This window comes from Malus domestica, chromosome 13 (assembly GCF_042453785.1).
Source record: "Malus domestica chromosome 13, GDT2T_hap1".
Taxonomy (NCBI): Eukaryota; Viridiplantae; Streptophyta; class Magnoliopsida; order Rosales; family Rosaceae; genus Malus; species Malus domestica.
In genome coordinates this window covers 34,753,515-34,777,040 of record NC_091673.1, presented here as the reverse complement: position 1 = coordinate 34,777,040, position 23,526 = coordinate 34,753,515, and the positions used below count along the sequence as shown (strand labels likewise).

Sequence of the window (23,526 nt, the reverse complement as noted above, 5' to 3'; positions counted from 1 at the left end):
GGCGTGCCAACTCGTTGGCCAAGCTCGGCCGAGGAGTAAAATTTGTTGATGTTGCATTGGGTGCGCGGCTGACTTCTACGTCTTGCGACTGTGATCGAGGAAGGAACACGTCTCAGCCTCTTGGGTTCTTGAACCTGAAGACAAGGCTACTATTCTTACAAAGTTCACGAATTGTCGTCGTTGGATTCGGTCACAGTAATGGTATTCGTTAGAGTAAACTCCCGCCGAATCGACACCAAAGTGTAAGGGCACAAATACTCAAAGCAGATATAAGTCTTAATAGTGAATGTGGTTTGGCCGTCTGAATGCCGAACTCTAAATCCCACTTAAGAGTATCCAATCATAAAACAACTCGACGTGCAATGCGTCGAGCTTAGTAAGCTGTAACACCTCACTTCGCCGAGAAAGCTAATAAGATGACCTTGATCAATAAGGATTTGAAAATCCTTCTCAACCGAGACTTGGATAGGTAACCAACCGCTCTCACTACAGTGCTGTTGATGCCAACGAAAGATGCTGCGAGATCGGCTGATTATACGACGACAGAGCTATCTATGCCGACTGAAGATATCAACGGTTGCTTTCACAGTGTTGTTGATATCAACGATAGCACCAGATACCTTCTAGACTCGGATTAGGACTTCTTCTCCTAACCAAACACCATCTCGACCAGTCCTATTTTCACTATGATTTTGAACCCAGTCCTTTATCAGGCTGGATTCACTTCTGGGTTATTCATATCCATATCTCGCCGAGACTCCTTATTGCGCCAGGATTCGATTACTCGTCTTGCAGCATAACCGACCTAGGTTTAGAAGCCCACGAACTAAACGATCCATGATAACCTTGTCGTAATGCCTTCCGGGCCGAGAATGATTCTATACTCGGTCCAAACAAATATTTTGGGCCCAAACATTGCCCCCTCGCTTATGAGGTCTTCGGCCTGAATTCTCTGGTCGAGCTCCGACCTTGAAGAAGCGAAACTAAACCTAAGAATCCGAATACTCTATTTCCAAGGCGCATTAATGGAGCATGATTGCATGATCTTCCTATCGTCAGGTATCTCGCCAAGTGTCCTCTTCTCAGCACGACCTTAGGTGTCCTTGTGAACACGGAAAATTCCTGAAACGAAAGAGACAAGAACAACGTGCATAAAATAATATTTTATGTTTGATGATTTAGGGTTACAATCTCTCTCTATTTTGATCCTCTGATTCGATCTCCATAAGGTATTGATTTGTGGATGTTTCGTTGATCCAAGGGCCGTCGAGGCTTGATCTTGGATGAACTGTTGGAAGTTTCTTCAAGGGGCCGTGGGCTTGATCTTTGAAGGTGGATTTGAGCGGATCTTCAAGGAGCCGTTGGGGCTTGATCTTGAGGATGAGTGTTTCTTCAAGGGCTGTTAAAGCTTGGTCTTGAATAACGGTGATGAGCAGATCTTCAAGGGCTTTTGGGCTTGATCTTGAAGAACAGTGATGAACAGATCTTCAAGGGCTTTTGGGCTTGATCTTGAAGAACGGTTGGATGTATGGATTTGTCGACGTTTGTTGATCCAAAAGGCCGTTGGGGCTTGATCTTAGGATGAACGGATGATGAACGATGGTGCTTTCTTCAAGGGCCGTCGGGGCTTGATCTTGAATTGGTGGAAGTTCTTGAAGGGCCTTTGGGGCTTGATCTTGAATTGGTGGATTGTTGATCCAAGGGTCGTCGGGGCTTGATCTTGGAAGAACGATGAACGAGGAACGAAGAACACTTTCTTCAAGGGCTGTTAGGGCTTGATCTTGAATTGGTGGATGATTGTTGATCCAAAGGGCCGTTGGGGCTTGATCTTGGAAGAACGATGAACGAAGAACGCTTTCTTGATTCTTCGGGAACCTGGATGCTTGAGAGCTTCGGAGTTTCAGAGCTTCAGAGCTTCAAGACTTCGCCTAATAATTTTTTGGTTCCCTTTAAATGAATGAATTAGCCTTCTATTTATAGAAATTTCCAAGGCCTAATTTTGAATATAATATTCCAGATGAAATAAGTCGTTTCTGCCAGGTGTTGACACGTGTCCTGTTTGATGACTTTTCCAACTCATTTCAATGTTTCGTTTAAACACACGCTACGTGTAAAATTTATGTAATACATGAGCGTTGAAACTTTGATTTATCGGTCAACATTTATTTACCGAAATTTCGATGTCTACAAATGCCCCCACTTCAAGGCGCGTCGTATACATGTGCTTGTCACGTGTAGGAGATGCGTTTTGAAGTCCCTTACTGTAGATGTTGATCCAATGGCCATCGAGGCTTGATCTTGAATTGGGCTGGAGATTTCTTCAAGGGCCGTCGAGGCTTGATCTTGAAGGTTGAAATTGGACCACAAGGAGTTTCATGTGGTAGATGATCCTTGGCTTTGTTAGTGGATGAATCGGCACGTATTTTGTTGCACTTGTTGACTTTCCACAGCTTTGATCTTGAACTGGATTGGAGGACTTTCTGGATTCCTCTAATTGTTTACTTTCCACAGCTTATTCTTGAGCTGGGTTGGAAGATTTTCTGGTTTCCTCCAATTGTTGACTTTCCACAGCTTATTCTTGAACTGGATTTGATTCAAGGGTGGTAGACACTTGATCTTGAATCGGACTTGTGATTTCCTCAAGGGCCGTCGAGGCTTGATCTTGAATTTGGCTGGAAGCTTCTTCAAGGGCCGTTAAGGCTTGATTCTTGAAGGTTGACTCGAACACATGGCAAACAGGCACGAGGTGGAGGTGACGACTTGTTGCTTTGTTCAATCTTTCTAATTCACACCTGAGCAGTTTGGTCAACGATATGATCTTCAAGATTGATGGGCTCTTCTTCCAGTTGGTGACTTGATCTTTAAGGATTTGATTCAAAGGTGGTGAATCGGCATGTGCAGCCCACGACGCCTAGTAAGTCGACCCAAGAATTTGAGGGTCAAAATGAGTTCACCGTCCAGAGTGATCGCAAACCTGATGATATGAGATACTTTTGATTTTGAAGAAGTAGCGGATGAATCGGCACGTGCTTTGTTGTGCTTGTCTCCATATGCTTCAATGTATCATTTCCCCTTGTCTTATCTATTCTTCTGGCAGAATGTAGCATTTTCTCGAGTTCTTCAGCTCAGACTTCTTCTGCTGAGCTGACTGCGCAGGCTGCATTCTTCTCTGCTTGTTTCTTCAGGCAGATGTGGCAGCTTCTTGAGTTCCTCAGCTCGTACTCCTTTTGCTGAGCTGACTGTGAAGACTGCATTCTTCTCTGCTTGTTTCTTCTGCACGTAGTCTCCACATGCTGCAAGGTATCATTTTCACCAAGCTGAGTGTGCATGGGATAGGTGTTGACGAGGCTGAAAAAAAGACTGGCGCCTCTTCGATATCTGGGATCGGCGCTTCGACAAATTGCCCGTGATTTCCGCAAAGCTGAGTTTGCGCGTGACGGGTGCTGACGAGGCTGAAAAAGACTGGCGCCTCTTCGATATCTGGGATTGGCGCTTTAACAAATTGCCCGTGATTTCCACAAAGCTGAGTTTGCGTGTGACGGGTGCTAACGCGTCTGGAAAAGCAAGATGCTTCTCCGATTTCTGAGCTTGCCCCTTCGATTTTTGAATCGGCATTTTCGAACTCTGAGCTCACCTCTTCGATCTCTGAAATCCCGTCGAGTGTTGATTTTTTATAGAGGCACGCAGTTCGTTTCAAAGCACACTTGAATTTTCGCTTGTAGAAACTCCCTTCTTGCACTTCTAAGATCTTGATTTGTCCGACCTTTTCTTTCTTCAACACCTTTGAAAATGTCTGGACCCTCCGACCTTCATTTTGATTTGAACCTTGGTGAAGAGGTAGTCCCGTCTTCTCCAGATAACATATGGCGCCCATCCTTCATATCCCCTACTGGTCCTCTTACTATTGGGGATTCGGTGATGAAGAATGATATGACCGCTGCGGTGGTGGCCTGGAACCTTGTTACTCCCAAAGATAACAGACTACTTTCCAGGCGGTCTGATGAGTTGGCTGTTAAGGAGTCTCTGGCAGTGTGTGGGTTATGTGTCCAACATGGCCCAACGCCTATTTGCTCGAACCCGTCAAGTTGAATCGTTGGCGGCTGAAGTGATGAGTCTCAAACAGGAGATTAGAGGGCTCAAGCATGAGAATAAATAGTTGCACAAGCTCGCACACAACTATGCCACAAACATGAAGAGGAAAATTGACCAGATGCAGGAATCTGATGGTCAGATTTTACTTGATCATCGGAGGTTTGTGGGTTTGTTCCAGCAGCATTTGCCTTCGTCTTCTGGGGCTGCGCCGCGTAATGAAGCTCCAAATGATCAACCTTCGGTGCCTCCTCCTCCTGGGGTTCCGCCGAGTGATGAGGCTTCACACGAGCAACCTTCGTGAAGACCCCCTTCTGTTTGCTCTTTTTTTTTTTTTTTTTTTTTTTTTTTTTTTTTTTTTTTTTTTTACTAATGTAAAATGTACATTTCTGTAAATTTTCAGAGAAATCAATAAATGAGGCTTTTTTCATTCTATATATATATATATATTATTATTATTATTTTATATATATATATTTTTAAATTTTTTTTATTATTTTATTATTATTTATTTATTTATTTTTTGCACATGATGCCAGATGCATCATTTTGAAACCTTTATCTTATATATATATATATATATATTATATCCTTTGCTTTCCACACATGGTGCCAGATGCACTAAGATTCCACCTTCTTTTTTTTTTTTTTTTTTTTTTTTTTCATGGTGCTGGCTGAGGCACCACTTTTGCTACCCATTTTTTAATTCATTTCCTCAGATGGTACTTCCCTGTTTGTCAACTTTCGGCTGCCCACTTTTTTTTTATATATTCTTTTTTGTTTCTTTAGTTGGTGCCCACGCACCATTCCATAAGCTTTTACCCCTTTTTTGTTTCTTTTTATAGTGCTCTGCAACACTTATTTTCGTGGGTGGAAACCCAAGTCGAGCCCGAGAGAAGACGAACGAGGAGAAGGAGCTTGCAGCAGAGAGCCAAGAGAAGTTGCAGTGGAAGAGCGACTGGTGATTCCATCTGTAGGCCAACCAATCTGTGACACAACAATTTCCATCTTAGGAAATCCTACTGTTGACAAAGCAGTAACCAAGGTGTCATAGCTCAAGTCAAAGATGTTTTTGTATGTTTTGCAGCTGTCGTTATGAGGTTTTGCATTATCTTTAAATAGAGTGAAGTCAAGGGAAATGTTTTTGTTCTGGCGGAGACTTATGAACGGGGAAATGGTTGCAAAGAATGGTGAATTGTGCTTGCTGAGAAACGTGAGTAGTTCAATCATGATTCTATTGAGGTCAGCCCGAAAGTGTCCTTTCGAAGGATGGCCAAATTCTGACAAGAAGGAATCAAAACTACAAGGCACCACTACTTTCACATTGCTCTCCAATTTTGCTCGCGCCAAAGCTGTGTGGATATTCATTGCCGCTCCTATGACGAATGGGTGAAATTGCTCACCATAACTCTAGAGAAATGACTCATCTCCAACAGCAACATACTCAATTTTAACACCGCCATCGTCGCCGTTGGAGACGTAGCGAGTGACATTGTCATGCACCCAACTCTCGGCGACCTTCTTGGAAGAGTTTAGGGATTTAAGCAATGCATTGGGAATGCCCACAGTGACGCTAAGCTTGGACTGAGAAAGCGTTATGAGGACACCTGGGTCGATGTCGAACAGCTTGACTTTGGTGACATTGTTGGACTTCAGCAGCTCCACTACCTTGGTCGGCGGTAATGGGTGCGACACCGTCGTCAGTTCACACCTATGGATCTGCAAGTGGAGACGGTGGTCTCCAGGAGGAAGAGGAGTGTGCAGAGATTTGAGGGCATTTTCTGGCGGTTTGGGGATGGGCAGCAGCAATTTCGATGATGCTTGCCGCTGTTCATGGCTTTTTCCAACGATGGGTGTGATAACGAGCGAAACAAGAAAGCCTACCTTTACTTGTTGCAGCTGGTAGAGATGGCAGAGAGGAGAAGGAAGAAGAGGAGGACAAGTGAGCTGGGGTAAGTCCCGACCACTCAGTGGAGCTGCCAGAGATTGCTGCACACTGCCGCTCGCTGCGCTGCTGATTACTGCACTAAAAAGTTGAGGAGACCCAACAGGTTGTTGCAGCAAGGTTTTGAAGTTTAGGAGGTTTTGTCTTCCGCTGCTGTGGACTGATGGGGACTCGAAACCTTCTGTTGGTCTCCCTCTTTGATAGCAATCTGTCGCTTTCCATAACCGACTTATCACCTCCCAACGGCATCTCCATGGCCCTTATTCTTGAGCTGCAGAACGACTTCAAAGTTGGGGCAATCAAGTCAAGGTGCCTGTTTCTGTTAGCATTAACGCAATTAGCATCGGTGGGAGCGGCGGGCAAGAGCTTAACAACCTCAAGTGAAGCAGTGGAACCGTCAGCAGCTAATCGAATGACGGGTACTCCAGCTTGCACGAGAGTCGTGGTCTGGTCAGTGATGGCTACTGTCTTGGAAGCTTTGACGGAGTTGACTTGTGGGCTTAGAAAGAAGTCGACTTCCACTTGGGTCTGGTCTTGGTCCTTGGAAAGTTAGTCGGTTTCTGTTTGGAGTTTGACAAGCTGCCTCACAAATTCAGGCCCAATAAAAGGATTTGTCCTGATTGCTGCACCGACTGGATTTAGGACTGATTTCATCCATTTTGGCTTGGGGACGACATTTAAAATGGAGAGATACCCCACTTTGATATATATATATATATATATTTATTTATTTAGTTTTTTAATAATTTTTTTTATACAAAGATATTGTAATAACATTAAACTTTTAATAAAAAATTTATTCTTTATTTTGATGTGACTGAACTCGAAGTTAAATGTTCGAGATGCCTACGTACCCCTCCAAAGAAGAGATCAAGTCATAACGTAGTTCAAATACATTTTTTTTTGGTATTTTCTTTTTGTGCCGTTTGCAGTTTTAACTCATGCAGGCAAGGAGTGTTGGTTTCGTTTGCAGTTTCAACTCGTGCAGACAAGGAGCATTTGGTGTCGTATTGCAGTTTCAGCTCGTGCAGACAAGGAGCATTTGTTGCCGTTTTGCAGTTTCAGCTCGTGCAGGCAAGGAGCTTTGGGTTGTCGCCTTTTAGGCTCGTGCAGACCAGGAGCGTTGGTGTTGCCTTTTATGCTCGTGCAGACCAGGAGCATTGTGCCATGCAGTTTAGGCTCGTGCAGGCGAGGAGCTTTGGTTCGTGCAGTTTAGGCTCGTGCGAACAAGGAGCATTGGTGAATTTGTCAAGCGATTTTGGAGAGGCGTTCCTCACAATCTTCATAGCAAGGAGCCTTGACTAGGTAGTTGAAGAAGTCTTCGGGCAAGAAGTCGCGCATCGTGATGGCAACGGACGATCTTTGTGTCGCAATTGCATCATCTTCAACACGTTCACGTTGCTTTGAAAGTTGACAAGAGCTGCTTTGCCCCATTTCCGATTGGCGGACTTGTAGAGGAGACGTATGCTTCTTGTGCAATTTCTTAGGAGTGACTTGAGTCCATCCTTCAACTTTGCTTGTCTTTGAGGATGCCCCCAGCGGTTGAGGTGAAAATTTTGAGTTGGAAGAGCCAAAAGTGATGGTGGTATAGTTTGACTTCACCACATCATCAAGATCTAGCTCGATGATTCCTTTTTGAGCCAGCTTCATGATGAGATCTTTCAGCACGAAGCATTTTTCTGTCGGATGACTGATGAAGCGGTGGAATTTACAGTACCTTGGACTGTCGGTGCGATTCATCTCTTCCGGCCGTCTGCATTCAGGCAAACCGATCACCTTCTTGTCCAACAGGTCATCCAGCATGGCAACCACATCAGAGTCGGGGAATGGATAAGTTTTCTCTTCAAGCTCCTTCAAAGTGCGTCTACGCATCTCTTGATCACGAAAAGCTTCAGCTTGAATCACCTTGCCTCGTGTAGGGATTTTGACGGGAGCTGTGTCGACCGTCATTGCTTCCTTGGTGGATTTCCACGCAGCCTTCTCCACCTTTGTCTCAAGAACCTTGTCGTTCTTGTAGTTGGCGATCGGTCATTTCTTCCCATGATGGGCGATGCTTAACTCCATGTCATGGGCGCGGGTGGCTAGCTCTTCGAAGGTCCGTGGTTTGATGCCTTGAAGGATGTATTGCAAACCTCATTGCATGCCTTGGATGCACATCTCGATTGAAGAGGTTTCCGAGAGCCTGTCTTTACAGTCGAGGCTTAGAGTGCGCCATCTGTGATGTAGTCAATGACTGGCTCGTCCTTCCATTACTTTGTGCTCGTCAGTTATAGTATGCTCATAGTGCGGTGGGTGATGTAGAAGCGGTTGAGGAATTCCCTTTCCAACTGTTCCCAGCTGTTGATGGACTCGGGCTCTAGGTCCGTGTACCACTCAAAGGCGTTTCCTTTCAGCGAGCGCACAAACTGCTTGGCGAGGTAGTCCCCTTCGGTCCCTGCGTTGTTGCAAGTTTCAACAAAGTGGGCAACGTGCTGCTTTGGGTTTCCTTTTCCATCAAACTACATGAACTTTGGTGGTTGATGTCCCCTCGGCATCTTTAGGGCATCAATCTTCTTTGAATAAGGCTTTGAGTACAACCCGGAGGTATTTGAGTTCCCTTCGTACTGTGCCTTGACGGTGCTGGCGATCATCTCCTGCAGTTGCTGGATAGAAAGAGATCCCATGAATGCCGCTGCTTGGTCTGGCTCCGGCTTCACATCGATATTCTCTACTGGAGGCTCCTCTTCTGGGTTAGGGTTATCGCCGTCCTGTGGCTCCAGTCGGCTGACGAGTGCAGCGATTTGCAAGTCTTTTTCTTCCACAGTTCGGGTTAGCCTTGCGATTACTTCATTCATTTGAGCCAGCTGCTCATCGATTGAAGTTGCTCCAATGGTCATGACTTGCATGGCTGAACTGCCACTTGAATCGGCATCGAAGAGCATGGATTTGGAGTATTTCTTTGGACTTTCGCCCCTTGGTGCCTTTGGTGAGGCTAAAGTGATCAAAGGCTCGTGCCTTGGGTGCTCTTGTTCCCTTGGTAGAGTTGATGTAGAGGTGAAAGAGGCGGCAGAAGTAGCTCTTGCCTTGCTTCGAGTCGTGATGCCTAAAGTGACACCTCTTGCGACGAGGACGCTCTTGTTCTTTGCGCCAGTTACGGGAATAGTTTGAGCCTTCCTTGAAGCCATTAATTTTGGAAGTGTGCTCGAATTTCTTGAACGGAGAAAGAGATGAGAGGTAGAGATAGTCCTAATGGGCGTGCCAATTTGTGAACACGGAAAATTCCTGAAACGAAAGAGACAAGAACAACGTGCACAAAATAATATTTTGTGTTTGATGATTTAGGGTTACAATCTCTCTCTATTTTGATCCTCTGATTCGATCTCCGTAAGGTATTGATTTGTGGATGTTTCGTTAATCCAAGGGCCGTCGAGGCTTAATCTTGGATGAACTGTTGGAAGTTTCTTCAAGGGGCCGTGGGCTTGATCTTTGAAGGTGGATTTGAGCGGATCTTCAAGGAGTCGTTGGGGCTTGATCTTGAGGATGAGTGTTTCTTCAAGGGCTGTTAAAGCTTAATCTTGAATAACGGTGATGAGCAGATATTCAAGGGCTTTTGGGCTTGATCTTGAAGAACAGTGATGAACAGATCTTCAAGGGCTTTTGGGCTTGATCTTGAACGGTTGGATGTATGGATTTGTCGACGTTTGTTAATCCAAAAGGCCGTTGGGGCTTGATCTTAGGATGAACGGATGATGAACGAGGGTGCTTTCTTCAAAGGCCGTCGGGGCTTGATCTTGAATTGGTGGAAGTTCTTGAAGGGCCTTTGGGGCTTGATCTTGAATTGGTGGATTGTTGATCCAAGGGCCGTCGGGGCTTGATCTTGGAAGAACGATGAACGAGGAACGAAGAACACTTTCTTCAAGGGCCATTGGGGCTTGATCTTGAATTGGTGGATGATTGTTGATCCAAAGGGCCGTTGGGGCTTGATCTTGGAAGAACGATGAATGAAGAACGAAGAACGCTTTCTTGATTCTTCGGGAACCTGGATGCTTGAGAGCTTCGGAGTTTCAGAGTTTCAGAGCTTCAAGACTTCGCCTAATGATTTTTTGGTTCCCTTTAAATGAATGAATTAGCCTTCTATTTATAGAAATTTCCAAGGCCTAATTTTGAATATAATATTCCAGATGAAATAAGTCGTTTCTGCCAGGTGTTGACACGTGTCCTGTTTGATGACTTTTCCAACTCATTTCAATTTTTCGTTTAGACACACGCTACGTGTAAAATTTATGTAATACATGAACGTTGAAACTTTGATTTATCGGTCAACATTTATTTACCGAAATTTCAATGTCTATAGTCCTTTCATCATCATCCCCTTGATCCGCGAGATTCTTGAATTCCTCAAGACGTGCAGATGTCCAAACGTCCTGAAATCATTATACCAGTCACCGCATGCCATCATGCAATCTCGATTTACGAATCTTTTAGTACCCTCGAGATCGTGTAGACACCAGAACATCCTTTCTTCATACAAGTACGCCGTCACGATATCGTCATGACCCCTTAATCTGCGAGTTTTTTTGTTCTTTCTTCTGAGTCTGTTAATATTCTCCATCAATCCATAATTATCAGGAATCCTCCCAATCACTCTCCCCGTTTAATCTTCCATTCCACAAGTCTATAAATACCTGGCTTTCTATTACTCATCCTTTACGCTTTCAAAATCTCCAAACTCTCCTGTTTAAAGACCCAGAGGAAAATCCTTGAATTCTTCAGGAAACCTTTCAACCTTTCAAGATTATCTTCAATGGCCTCATTTTTCTCCAAACTTTCTAAAGAATGCGTCAAGTGCGAGACGATCATCGATCAACGCTCAATTAAGACTATGCGCTTTGAGAGCGACATGATCACCACCCATCAGATCCTTGGTCCACTTTTCAAAAAACCAGTGCCGCCGGCCATCACAGAACTCTTCAAGGATCAATGTCTAACATCCCTTCTGCAAGGGTTTGAATGGTCGATGTGGGATTCAGCAAAACCCCAAGGCTCCTGGCCCTCAACCACTGCGACCTGGGTAGCCTGGGTTGCACGGATGGAAAAGATCTTCGGCGAGCAATAGAAAGCTCTTGGTATTTACGACGCCATTCGCCTTTCGTCCATGGAACTTGTCGTGGACAAGGAGCTTCTTATGGCAGCCTCAAGTTTCTGGTGCTCAGCTACCAACATTATGGTCCTTCCCTTCGGCCCCATTAGCCCTACTGTTCTTAGTATTACCGCGATCTTGGGGACTTCCCCTTTTGGCATCCCGATTGATGTTACCCTCTCCGGGTACCCATTGGCCATCGACTTGAAGGCACTTTTCAAAGACCGAGCCATCGAGATGTTGAGCAGAGAGGGTCAAAAACCCTTGAAGGAGGAAGTTCAGAAACTTTATAAGAACTTCCTCAACTACAACACTCTTTACCTCCACTTTGCTGGCCGAGGGAAGGAGAACCTACGACGGGGAGAACATGAAGCCTTCCTCTTCTACTGGTATAACAATTTTATTTGTTGTACCAAGTCCAACAAATGCTTGGTTGAGAACATGCTGGTGGCGGAAGCCCTGGCTAGCGGTCACACCCTGGCGTTTAGTCCAGCCATTCTTGCACATCTCCTGCGCTGTTTGGCCGAGATAACCCTTCACAAGATCGACCCACACCAGAGTGGCCCTCTCTGGGTATTCCAACTCTGGCTACAGGTTTACTTCGTTAATCTTCAGCCAGAGCTTGCCAGCTTCTCATCTGCTGAAGCATTCGGCCTTCAGGTGGTTTCTAGACCAGTACCTTATCACTAAGCTGAAGACGTGTTCAGATACTTCTTTGGCCTTGACACCTTTTTCGACGACGAATTCTTGATCTACTGTCGTCGCGAATATCCTTTGTCAATCAAGCTCCCCACATCAGCATGGAGTGCAGATGATGATGTTGATCTCCGCCAATCCTGGGGGTCGTTTGTGCTTACCTGCGACCTTCCTCTTGGGTGTGACCTTCACTGAGCAAATTGGGAGGTATATCACCCCCAATTCACTGCTCGGCAACTCGGCTATCTTCAGGGTTGTTCGGTACCTCTTATTACCTTTTGCTCATTGTTGAGCCGGGGATGCCTCTTTGGCTCTTCAGAAAAAGAGTGCAAGGATGCTGAAAAAGAGTTTCAGGAATGGTGTAAAAAATTTCACCTTCGACCAACCATTCCAGAATCTCTTTATACTGACACTTTCGGCGATTGGTGGGAAAAATATACCCAACATTTTTTCGGTACTCCAGTTGAAGATGTCTTGAGCAAGGTCTTCAGTGGTCGACCTAAAAAGGCTTCTGCCCCCCAATCCAAAAGTAATTGTCTATTTCCACCTTCTTCCTTCGACTTTGAACTTTACTGATTTGCTTTTACTTTCTCAGGTAGTCGGTCGCTGAAAAAGGTAGAAGTGGTCGCTGCGGCTGTGGCTAAGAAGAAATCGACTTTCTCCAAGAAAGCTAAGACCACCGCACAGGCCTTGCTGAGCAAACAGCCTCACCAAAAAGCCAAGGCGACTATCGACTCCCCTCGACCTGCCAAACGGGTCAAGAAACTGGCGAAGAAAGGAGAACAGGAGATTCATGTTATCTTCAACCAGACTACGGGGACAACAACTCCTAGTGTTTCTCCTTCTACCCCCGTGCTCCTGCTTCAACAGAGAGATGACCCCTTTTAGCCAAAGACACAACCCCAATCCAGCCTGTTTCCAAAGTCGTTGAAGCAGCTATTGCTCCGTCGGTCGAGATGCCTGTAGCTTCGGGGCCAACTGCTGCGCCTGTCTTGGAAGGGGCGATCCCCTCGGTTGAGCAAACCCTTCCCAAAAATCCAAAACAAACAGCGGTCGTTCTAGAAGAGAGCGATGGGAGCGACGAACTTCCCTTAGTAGGTCGCCTCCAACCACACAATCAACCTCCTTCTGTGTCCGAGGCAATTGTTCAAGTTGGTCATTTGGCGGTCGACCGTGGAAAACGACCTGTCGTAGATCCAGAGGCAACGGCGGAAAAGCCTGTTCACCCATAGGACCAGGACGAGGCGGTTATTCCAGTCGGCCCTTCTATGGCTGACCGTGGAAAACGACCCGCCGTAAAGCCAGACGCGACGGTCGAAACATCAATTCACCCGCAGGACCAGGATCTCAACGTTCCTCCCCAAGAAGCCATTTCGGCCTTCGTAAGTACCCTACTACCTCTCTTTTGGTTACTTTTCTACCTTAGAATTCTAAACCAGGAAGATACCGAATGTCAGGTGCCTACCTATTCTTTTCATCAAAAATTCTATGCGCCGAAAGGTGTTATCTATATTTCTTGGCCGCCTCTGTGGCCATCGAATGTAGATAACCTTCATCGGCCGCGTGAGCTGAGAAGCAGTCTAAGGCATTGGGCTCGGCCATTAAGTTCTTTAGGTTCGAGCAATGAACCTGAAGACATGGCCTAAGTCTCCTCTCAGCAGGTTTAAAACAAAACCTTCTTGTTATGTTCCTTCATGATATCCTTGAGCTTAAGCTGATTTTTGTGTGCAGCCTTCATGGGAAGTCGAGTTTAAAGCCTTCCTATCAAGCACTACTGGAGCGGCTGGCGTTTCGGCCACTACAATTGAACCTGCTGATTCAACTGCTCTGGTTCAGGTGCAAGAAGTTTTGTCTCTCTCTGCGTCGCAAGTCTTTGAGTGCAAAGGCCTCGATTTATTGGGTGCATGCCTAAACGACCTCGGCGCAGATGGTCAAATGAACGCTAAAGCCATCGTTCAGGCGTCATCCGCCTTAGAGCGAGTTCGAGAAACCTTTAGTGTCCTTGAGAACGCTCTTCGGGTTGAACAAGATCTGAAAGCTGCCATGGCTGTCCAAGACACTCTTCATCTGAAGATTGATGCTTTAAAGGCGAAAGGGGAAAACAAAGGTCGGCTATTGCTTCTGAGCTTGCGAAAAACTTTGAGTCGGGTGGTAAAGATTGTTTAACCGAGTATGCGGTGAGCACGAAATGAATCGAGCAGTTGAAGATGGACAAGAAGAACTGGCAGGCCGAGGTCATAATGGGCGAGGTGCAGTGGTTGGAGCTGAAGGCCCTTCTCGGCACTCTTCTCCCTTCTTCGCCCTGAATTTATTTAAATGTAAACTGATCGACCTACTCAATTTGTGTATTCTTTTATCGATTTTTTAATGAAATGGATTTCTATTCCCGCATTTCCTATATGCCCGATAGTACTTCTTCAAAAACTTCCCATTGATAGGTACTTTATGAACTAAACCGGTCCGGTCTCTAAGATGATATGCCCATTTACCGTATACTTTATGTACAACAAACGGGCCTTCCCAATTTGGTGACCATTTGCCGAACCTGGGGTCTTTAAGTCCTACGGGCAACACCATTTGCCAATCCAATTCTCCCTCGCCAAATGTTTTCTATCGGACCTTTTGATTATAGGCTCGCTCGGTAATCTATTTTTGTGCCACCAATAAGTTATAAGCATCAAGTCGCCCTTCTTCTAAATCTTCTAACTCTTGTCTCATGGACTGATTATATTCGACGCTGAACAGACTACTTTGTTCAATTATTCGCAATGAATTTATGCTTAACTCGACTAGTAACATTGCATCGTGTCCGTAGGTTAGTGCATACGGGGTTGTCCCAGTCGCCGATCGGAGCGATGTTTGATATGCCCATAAAGCCTCATTCAACTTTAAATGCCACATGCCAGGCCTTTCTTTTATTATTTTCTCGAGAATGCCGATCAACACTTTGTTACTTGCCTCAGCCTGCCCATTTGCTTGTGGATAATACGGTGTAAACTGTTCAAGCTGAATTTTCAAACTTGCTGTATATTCTTTAAACCTCTTGGCTGTAAAGATTGTGCCATTATCAGTTATGATCGTTTCTGGTATGCCGAATCTGGTCATAATGTGTTCTTCCACAAAGTCGCAAACTTCTTTAGACGTTAGCTCGGCATACGATTTTGCTTCGACCCACTTAGTGAAGTAATCGGTTGCTACCAGTATCCATGCGTGCTTGGCAGCCCTGGAAGATGGTGTGATTTTGCCGATTACGTCCATGTCCCATCCGAATGTAATGATTCGGCCGGGACCCTTTGTATAGGACCATGAATCTGACACTGTATGCACCCTCGTGCGAACTCGATACAATCCTTTAGTATTCTTGGCCAAAAATAACCGTGTCGTAGAAGCAGCCATCGCATTTTACGTCCGGACTGATGAGCTCCGCAAACCCCTTCATGGATGTCTGTGATTGCTTAAGCACCCTTTTGGGGGCTGAGGCATAGCAGTAATAGACCATCCTCACCTTTTCGGTATAACTTGTTTTGATACATAACATAGTTTGTGGCATGAACTCTTGTCTTGCGACTATGTTTGCCATTGGGATTGTCAAGATACTGCATAATGGGCTTTCTCCAATCATCTGGTACTACCTCGACGGCACAAACATCTATAAGGTCTTGTCGGTCTAACAACGAAGGTAAGGACATGACTCTTGTGCGTATCACATTGTCGCGTCGGAGGACTTGTTAGTTAACCAAGGCCGGGTATAGCTGTCATAACACAGGTATTTCTCGGCCTAGCTTGCCCCCCAGGAGTTGTGCACTAGAGGTGATTTGAGCCAATTCGTCTGCGTCGGTATTATGAATCTGGGAAATATGTTCAAGTGTAATACCGTCGAAGGATTCGGCCAAATAGCTGGCAACCATGTGGTAGGGTGCCAGGGTACAACTCATGCATCGAAAAGAACCATTAAGTTGGTTAATCACAAGTTCGGAGTCACCGAGGATGAGGGCACGGGTCGCCCGCAAGTCATGAAGGATTCCAAGGCCGATGATAAGGGCTTCATATTCGGCATGATTATTTGTGCATTCAAAATCCAGCTTGAGCGAAAAATACCAGCGATCCTGGTTTGGGGATTGAATGACAATTCCAACACTAGCCGAGGATGAAGTACTTTAGCCGTCAAAGTACATCGTCCAGTAGTTATCACGCGTTTCAACCATGCCGATTTCGACGTCGTTGCCCCCAAAACCATATGGGGAAGGATGTTGAGCAAGGAAATCAGCCAGTGCCTGGCCTTTGACAGCTTTCTGGGGCACGTATTGCAAGCTAAACTCAGACAATGCCATTGTCCACTTCCCAATTCGGCCTTTTACAATTGGTCAGGTGAGCATGTAGTGGATGACATCGGTCTGGGCAATGACTTGGGTGACTGATGGGAGCATGTAATGCCTAAGCTTGGAGGCGGCAAAAAATACGGCTAGGCAGAGCTTCTCGATGGCAGAATAATTGATCTCTGGTTGATTGAGATTTCGACTTAGATAAAAAATAGCCTGCTCTCGTCCAGCGTCATTGTCTTGCGCGAGGAGGCAGCCGATGGACTCTTCGGCCATCGAGATATATAGCTTGAGAGGCTTACCGCGTCGAGGTGGGACAAGGATAGGTGGTGTCATGAGGGAGACTTTGATTTTTGTAAACGCCGCCTGATGCCTGTCTTTCCACTCAAATTTATCTGAGTCTTTGAGTTTCAAAAGCATAGAGAACGCTTTCATTTTACCCACCGAGTTAGCTATAAATCGGCGGAGAAAATTTATCTTATCGAGTAAGGACTGTAGTTGTTTCTTCGTCGTCGGGGGTGGAGCATTGATGATTGCGCGTGCTTTATTTTCATCCACTTCAATCCCACGGTGATGCACGAGGAAACCGAGAAAATTACCGGCTGACACACCGAAGGCACATTTGGCAGGATTCATTTTGAGGTTATGTTGACGCATGTGGAAGAAAGCCTGTTAGAAATAATCCAGATGTGTCTGCCAGCGTTTAGATTTGATTACAACATCGTCGATGTAGACTTCGACGATGGTTCCAGTTAAATCATGAAATATGGTGTTCATTGCTCGTTGGTACGTGGCACCGGTGTTCTTGAGGTCGAATGGCATGACAACCTATTTGTATGTACTGAGTGCCCCTGGGCAACGAAAAGCTGTCTTGTGCATATCAGCTTCGGCAATGAAAATTTGGTTGTACCCGGCATGTCCATCCATAAAAGATAAGATCGCATGATTCGCTGCAGCATCGATTAACAAATCCGAAATCGACATTGTATACTCATCTTTGGGAGTTGCCAGATTCAAATTTCTGAAGTCGATGCAAATGCACAATGCACCATTTTTCTTTAAAATAGGAACGATATTTGCCAACCATTCCACGTATCGAGCTGTCCGAATGAACCCTGCTTTCAAGAGACGAACAAGTTCATCCTTGATGCCGAGTTGCATTTCGATCGAGAATCGTCGAGGTGGTTGACGAAAGGGTTTACACCCAAGTTTAATACGTAACTCATGCTCAACGAGAGTGCGATCTAAGCCAGGCATCTGGTGGTAGCTCCAAGTAAAACAATCTTTGAACTCCTCAAGCAGAGCACGAAGTTCGACTTTCATAGGTTGGGGGAGCAAAGCACTAATAAATAAAAGTCGTGGGTCATCGGCTATCCCAACATTAATTTCTTCCAATGGGTCCTTGACTTGGGGCCGATTGTCTTCGAACTCGGCCGGGGCAGCTTGAATTCTGTCAAGAATTAAGACAAGACCATTATCTCCTTCGACGAGGAACTCTACGAGGTTAACGCCTAAATTTGGTTGCTTAGATATAGTATACCAATGAGCCAGCAGTCGTTCCATAGTAGATGAAACCACGGCCCAATGTTTTTCCTGATCGGTATCAGACATCAGGGTCGGGGATCAAGTCAGCTAACCCGAGTCTCGCCGAATCCTGGTGGACAGTTTCGGCGCCAACCTCGATAGCTTTCTAAACAGAAATCTGAGTCGGCTGTCCTTCATCATTGAAACCTTGTAGGGTGATGTAGCCGACGTGGTCATCATAATACCGTGCTTGGATCATGTTAGCTTCGAAGGGCTGATTATCAACCGGGTGAACAATGATCGATTTACTGTCCCAAAAAACAAGCACTTGATATAATGACGAAGGAATACAGCTGGTTTGATGAATCCAATCTCAACCGAGCAGTGCATTATACTCGGTCTTGGAGTCGATGATGAAAAAGGTGGTCATGTGATTACGGTCGGTGATGTTTACCGCTAAAGGAAGCACGGCTTTGGTTTGGGATTTATCTCCGACGAAACTGCTCATTGCGATCCCAGAGGGATAAGTTCATCGTTAGAGCGACGTAATGCCTTCCTGATGTTTACAGGCATGATATTGATGGTGGCTCCACAGTCGACAAAAACTTTGGAGACTGGATACCCTTCAATATGGGCGGTGACATACAATGGCTTCAAATGATGAAGTTTGGCCGATGATGATCGAGGAAATAATTCGGCCAAAGCTGCCTTGAGGTTGTCATCTTTTGTTGTTAACTCGACTTCGGCAACAGCTACAAAATCAATGTGACCGGCTTTCTCGGCAACTACGTCACCATCGAGGAAATTCGGTTAAGATGTGCTCGGCTGAAAATCAGCGGGAAAAATATGGACCATACTGATTTCCATGTTATCCAGGACCGACGGGCCCATCAGGTTACGATCCCCCTCTTCAGGCTCTGCTTTTTCCTAGTCAAACACTACTGCATCTGCTTCCGTCGGAGTTGTACTAAGAGACTCCTCTGCTCATTCTTCGATGGTTTGTTCCCGCGATGTCTCTTCGGAAGTCTGTTTGTTCTGTTTAGGTGCCTCAGGTTCGTCTGAAATCAGAATTGTGCCTGGGATTGGTGCCAGGAGACGAGCTTGCTCTTGGTACATTATACGGGCATCCTTAGTGTTGAGATAGGCATCCAACCATGAGACTCGTGTTATTTCATCGGTCGTAAGGCCGAAGAGAGAAACGACCGAAAAGACTTCGAAGTGGTATCATAAATACTGAAGGTCTTCTAATGAGAAAGGAAAGTCTGCCGCATCGATATTAGTGTATGGGTTGACTTCAAAGCCAAAGACTCGAGCTTCTCGTATGTGCTGGAACCTAGCTTTCAACCCTGGGTCTGAGGTCTTTTGAATAATTCGCTCAGTATCCGGGCAAGTTAGGACTAGATCAATTGTATCTTGACATGCTTTCTGCAAACCATACAGATCGTTAGCCGAATGCTTTTTATGAAAGGTTCTTGTGGGGTTAACGGGGGAGTTTGCTTTCAGCCTCCTGCCTGAAGTGCTCGTAGCGTGCCTTCATTTCCCCAGGCCGAAGAAGAAGTTTGATTCGTTTATCAGCCTCCTCAAATGTGGTTTCAAAATCTCGATCAACCAGCCGTTTCCCTTGAACCAGCTCTGTCATAATAGTTGGGGATGGTCGTTCATCATCATTGGCAATTGTTTCCTTCAACTGCCATTTAGGGACCGAAGTTTCTTGGGCTGCCCGTCGATGGGCCATGCAGTCTATTCTTTGGTGCCGACGTTTCTGGGATTTGGACAGTGCAGTGTAGACGCCTTTTGAAGAGTGATATGTATACCATCGCTGGTCTCGAGGTTCGGGAGGTTTGAAAGTTTTCTGGATCTACGATGATTCTGAGCTGCCAGAATTACGTATGTAATAATCTTCGTCACAAAACGGAACATCAAAGTCGACGCGTCGTTTGACTGAAGGTTTCTCTTCAACCTGTATTTTAGGGCCGACCCTATCAAAAACACCTTGATGTTGACTTGCGTCAAGCACCTTCCGCTGTGTTGCGACTGTAGGTTGTTCCATCGTGGCCAGAGATGACTCTTCCTTCGGCTCGGCGCTGACATTTGCTTTACATTTTCTGCATAAAACCGCCGACCCATTTTCTTCATCAGTGCTGTAATTAGTCATGGGCTTGACAATAACGGGTCCCGTGAGAGCTGTAGGCGGTTTGTTTGAACAGAAATCAGCATTGAAACGTGGTTGAGAATTCTAATTTAGAGAGCGTTGCGTTGTAAGGACCTCTACCTTCCATTTTCCTTTGTCCCTAGGTAGGCGAGCATCTACCATATTTATTGTTGCCGTGGGAAATGGGTCGGTATCAATACTCATTTTCTTCTCCGAAAATCTGAGTTTGCCGTTATCAATCTAGCTTTGGACGTTGTCTCGAAACACAACGCAGTTATTTGTCGTATGTTTGCTTGAATTATGATTTTTGCAATATATCTTTCCTTTAAGCTCTTCGACCTTGGGAATGTTATGCCCAGGCTGAAGTTTGATGATCTTCGCTGATAACAATTGATCAAAAATTACGTCGGCCTTTGTAATATCAAAAGTATAAACTTTTGACGTTTTTATTATTTCTTCAGTGGCCGAGCGGGTTTTGACATCCTTAGAGTCAATTTGAGTCAGCGCCTTGCAAACGTATGGCTTATCTATTACTATCTCAGCTGCGTCCATGCTGACACATTCACCTTCGGTCGATGCGTAACTGACAGTGGGATTTTTGTAGATCATCCCTCGGGATAGAGCTTTCGAGATCTTCTCTTCACGGAGCAAATAATCATATTGCTCGACATGCTGGGCTAGTTCGTACATATCCCGAAAGTTTGCCCCCAAGAATTTCCTTTTGTATTCTACGTCAAGACCGTTCAGAGCAAGTCTAACAAATTCGACTTCGGGGATAGGTACTCGGCACCAATTCCTGGCCGATAAAACTGCTCATGAAATTTCTTGACCAACTCCTCCCAGCTCTGGACAAAATTCGGTGGGAGGTTGATATACCAAGCAAATGCTGAACCGGTCAATGAAAAGTTGAAAAGTCGTAGCTTGTGAAGGTCGCCATTGACATCTCCGCATTGCACAGTGAAACGAGCCATATGTTCTAACGAGGATAAGGATGATTCTCCGGCAAAAAGGCTAAAATCTGGGATTTTGAAACCTCTGGGGTATTCGAACTGTTCCACATAAGCTGGATACGGATGGATAAATTTAGGGAACTTCGACCTTTTTTTCATGGCCGAATCGATCATCCGCTGAACCTCGGTCATATCAACGGGTGTGGCTTTTACTCTATGGTCGGACCCGCCTGACCTACTATTCGATCCTCCTCCTTTTTCAGAGTCAATTGGCTTGAGCCGAGCACGAATTGACTCGACCTGTATAATTGGTGATAGATTATTTCTTGGTGGCAAGTGCTGGAAAGATCGAAAGACCTGCCATCGCTGACCTTACTAACCAGTATTTCGAGCAATCTGGTTTGTGTCTCACTGGTACTGCGTATCACGTCATGTAGTTTATCGATTCCTCGACTAAGCGTCTGTTCAACCGTCCGAGACTGCTCGTCAAGTCGTTTTCGAAGAAACGATCTTGTTGGTGGATCAGATCCTTCGCCACCATCCTCGTCACAATCCTCCATTATCCCTTCATTGAGAATGTAGGTGTTTTTATTAGGGACTTCTAGACTACGAAGCTGAGTCGCACTTGTGGACTCAGGTGTCATGGCGTTAAGGGGATTCTGCGCCTGTGGCACACTTTGTCCTATGTTCTAGATTGGCAAATCGGTTGTTGATTTTCCCATAGTTGTTTTCTTTTTTACCGATCGCGTTTCAATTGGCATGAACTTCGTAGTTTAGCACTAGGTCCCACTGGGCGTGCCAAAATGTTGACCCTAAAAACTACCAAGCCTACGTGGTGCGTAAGCCAAGTAATCTATAAGCTAACTACGTCCTTCGGTTGAATGCTGGGCGTGCCAACTCGTCGACCGAGCTCGGCCGAGGAGTAAAATTTGTTGATGTTGCGTTGGGTGTGCGACTAACTTCTACGTCTTGTGATTACAACTGAGGAAGGAACACGTCTCGGCCTCTTGGGTTCTCGAACCTGAAGACATGGCTACTATTCTTACGAAGTTCACGAATCGTCGTCGTTGGATTCGGTCACAGTGATGGTATTCGTCAGAGTAAACTCTCGCCGAATTGACACCAAAATGTAAGGGCACAAATACTCAAAGCGGATATAAGTCTTAATAGTGAATGTGGTTTGGCTGTCTGAATGCCGAACTCTAAATCTCACTTGAGAGTATCCAATCATAAAACAACTCGGCGTGCAATGCGCCGAGCTCAGTAAGCTGTAACACCTCACTTCGCCGAGAAGGCTAATAAGATGACCTCGATCAATAAGGATTTTTAAATCCTTCTCGACCGAGACTTGGATAGGTAACCAACCGCTATCGCCGCAATGCTGTTGATGCCAACGGAAGATGCTGCGAGATCGGCTGATTCTACGGCGACAAAGCTATCTATGCCGACTGAAGATATCACTGGTTGCTTTTCAAAAAGATCAACAACATTGAAGGTAGGAGAAATGCCCATAGAAGAAGGAAGATCGACAACATAAGCATTATCATTAATCTTCTGTAGAATCTTATAGGGTCCATACTTGAGAGGCTTGAGCTTGCTATAAGTCCTGACTGGAAATCTTTCTTTCCTCAAAAACACCATCACAGCATCACCGACCTAAATCACATGGGTATGTTGGTCAACCGCCGCTTTGTATTTTTCATTTGTCTGTGCCAGACGTTCACAAACCTTTGCCTTAATAGCCTGGATGCTTTCTGCCATCTTTTCAGCAGCAACACTCACACTTAGACCCTTAGGGAGCTTGATGAGGTCCACTACATGCTTGGGGACAATAGTATACACTAGGGAGAAAGAAGACTTGCCAGTTACTCTATGAACAACACTGTTGTAGGCAAGTTCAATTTGAGGAAGAGCAAGGTCCCACAAACACTACGAACCATGTTACCCATGGTGCGGTTTGTAACCTCGGTTTGACCATCTGTTTGTGGGTGAGTTGTAGCACTACGCCGTAAAACTGTACCAAATAATTTCCACAAGGTAATCCAAAAATGACTGAGAAATGTTGAATCACGGTAAGAAGTAACAGATTGGAGCACTCCATATAGTCGCACAATTTCTCGAAATAAAAGTTAAGCAATGTGGAATCATGGTCATTATTATTGTTATTGAAAAACGTTCGAATGAACCTAAACATTTTTTAAATCATTCAATTTGAAAGTATTTGGCAAACTAATGTTCAAATGGTTTGAAATCATTCAGCAAAATTAAAAATGAGTGTTATAAGATTTGAGAAATATGAGGTGTATAAAAAATGTGGGGTGTATGTAGAAAATGTATAGTGTATATTGATAATGTGGGTGTGAGGGTATTATGGGAAAGGAAGTGGGGTGTATTAAGATAATTTTTAATTAAAAAAGTAAATGTGGGGTGTATTAAGTATGTGGGGTTTATTCAACAATTTGTGGGGTGTTAATAAAATAAGCCTAATTAAAAAGATGTTAAATTAACTAGGGCTTACTTTGTCTCCAAAATCAATAAAAGGTCCTAAAAGCATAGCATCCCCCAACGAATGGTCACCACCAGCCCCATCATGCCATCACCTCCAAACACAGCACAAAACCACTAACTCCACCCTACAACTCTAGACACCAATATCGAGAAGAAGGTCATGGAGGTTACTGAAATGGTATGGACTATCTTGATGCGGCCACCACCATCTTCACCACCCACAA

At 45.1% G+C, this 23,526-nt stretch overlaps 1 protein-coding gene and 1 pseudogene across 1 annotated transcript; both read right to left on the bottom strand.

The window, feature by feature from the left end:
* Positions 1-4,947: 4,947 nt before the first annotated feature.
* Positions 4,948-5,924, bottom strand: LOC114820439 (glucan endo-1,3-beta-glucosidase 9-like; annotated as a pseudogene).
* Positions 5,925-15,604: 9,680 nt separating this feature from the next.
* On the bottom strand, positions 15,605-16,180 carry LOC139190953 (uncharacterized). Its single transcript, XM_070811445.1, has 2 exons — positions 16,052-16,180; positions 15,605-15,955 (listed from the first exon to the last, which is right to left on the bottom strand). Exons 1-2 carry the CDS (start codon positions 16,178-16,180, stop codon positions 15,605-15,607), a joined length of 480 nt encoding a protein of 159 aa, XP_070667546.1.
* Between the last annotated feature and the right edge of the window lie 7,346 nt (positions 16,181-23,526).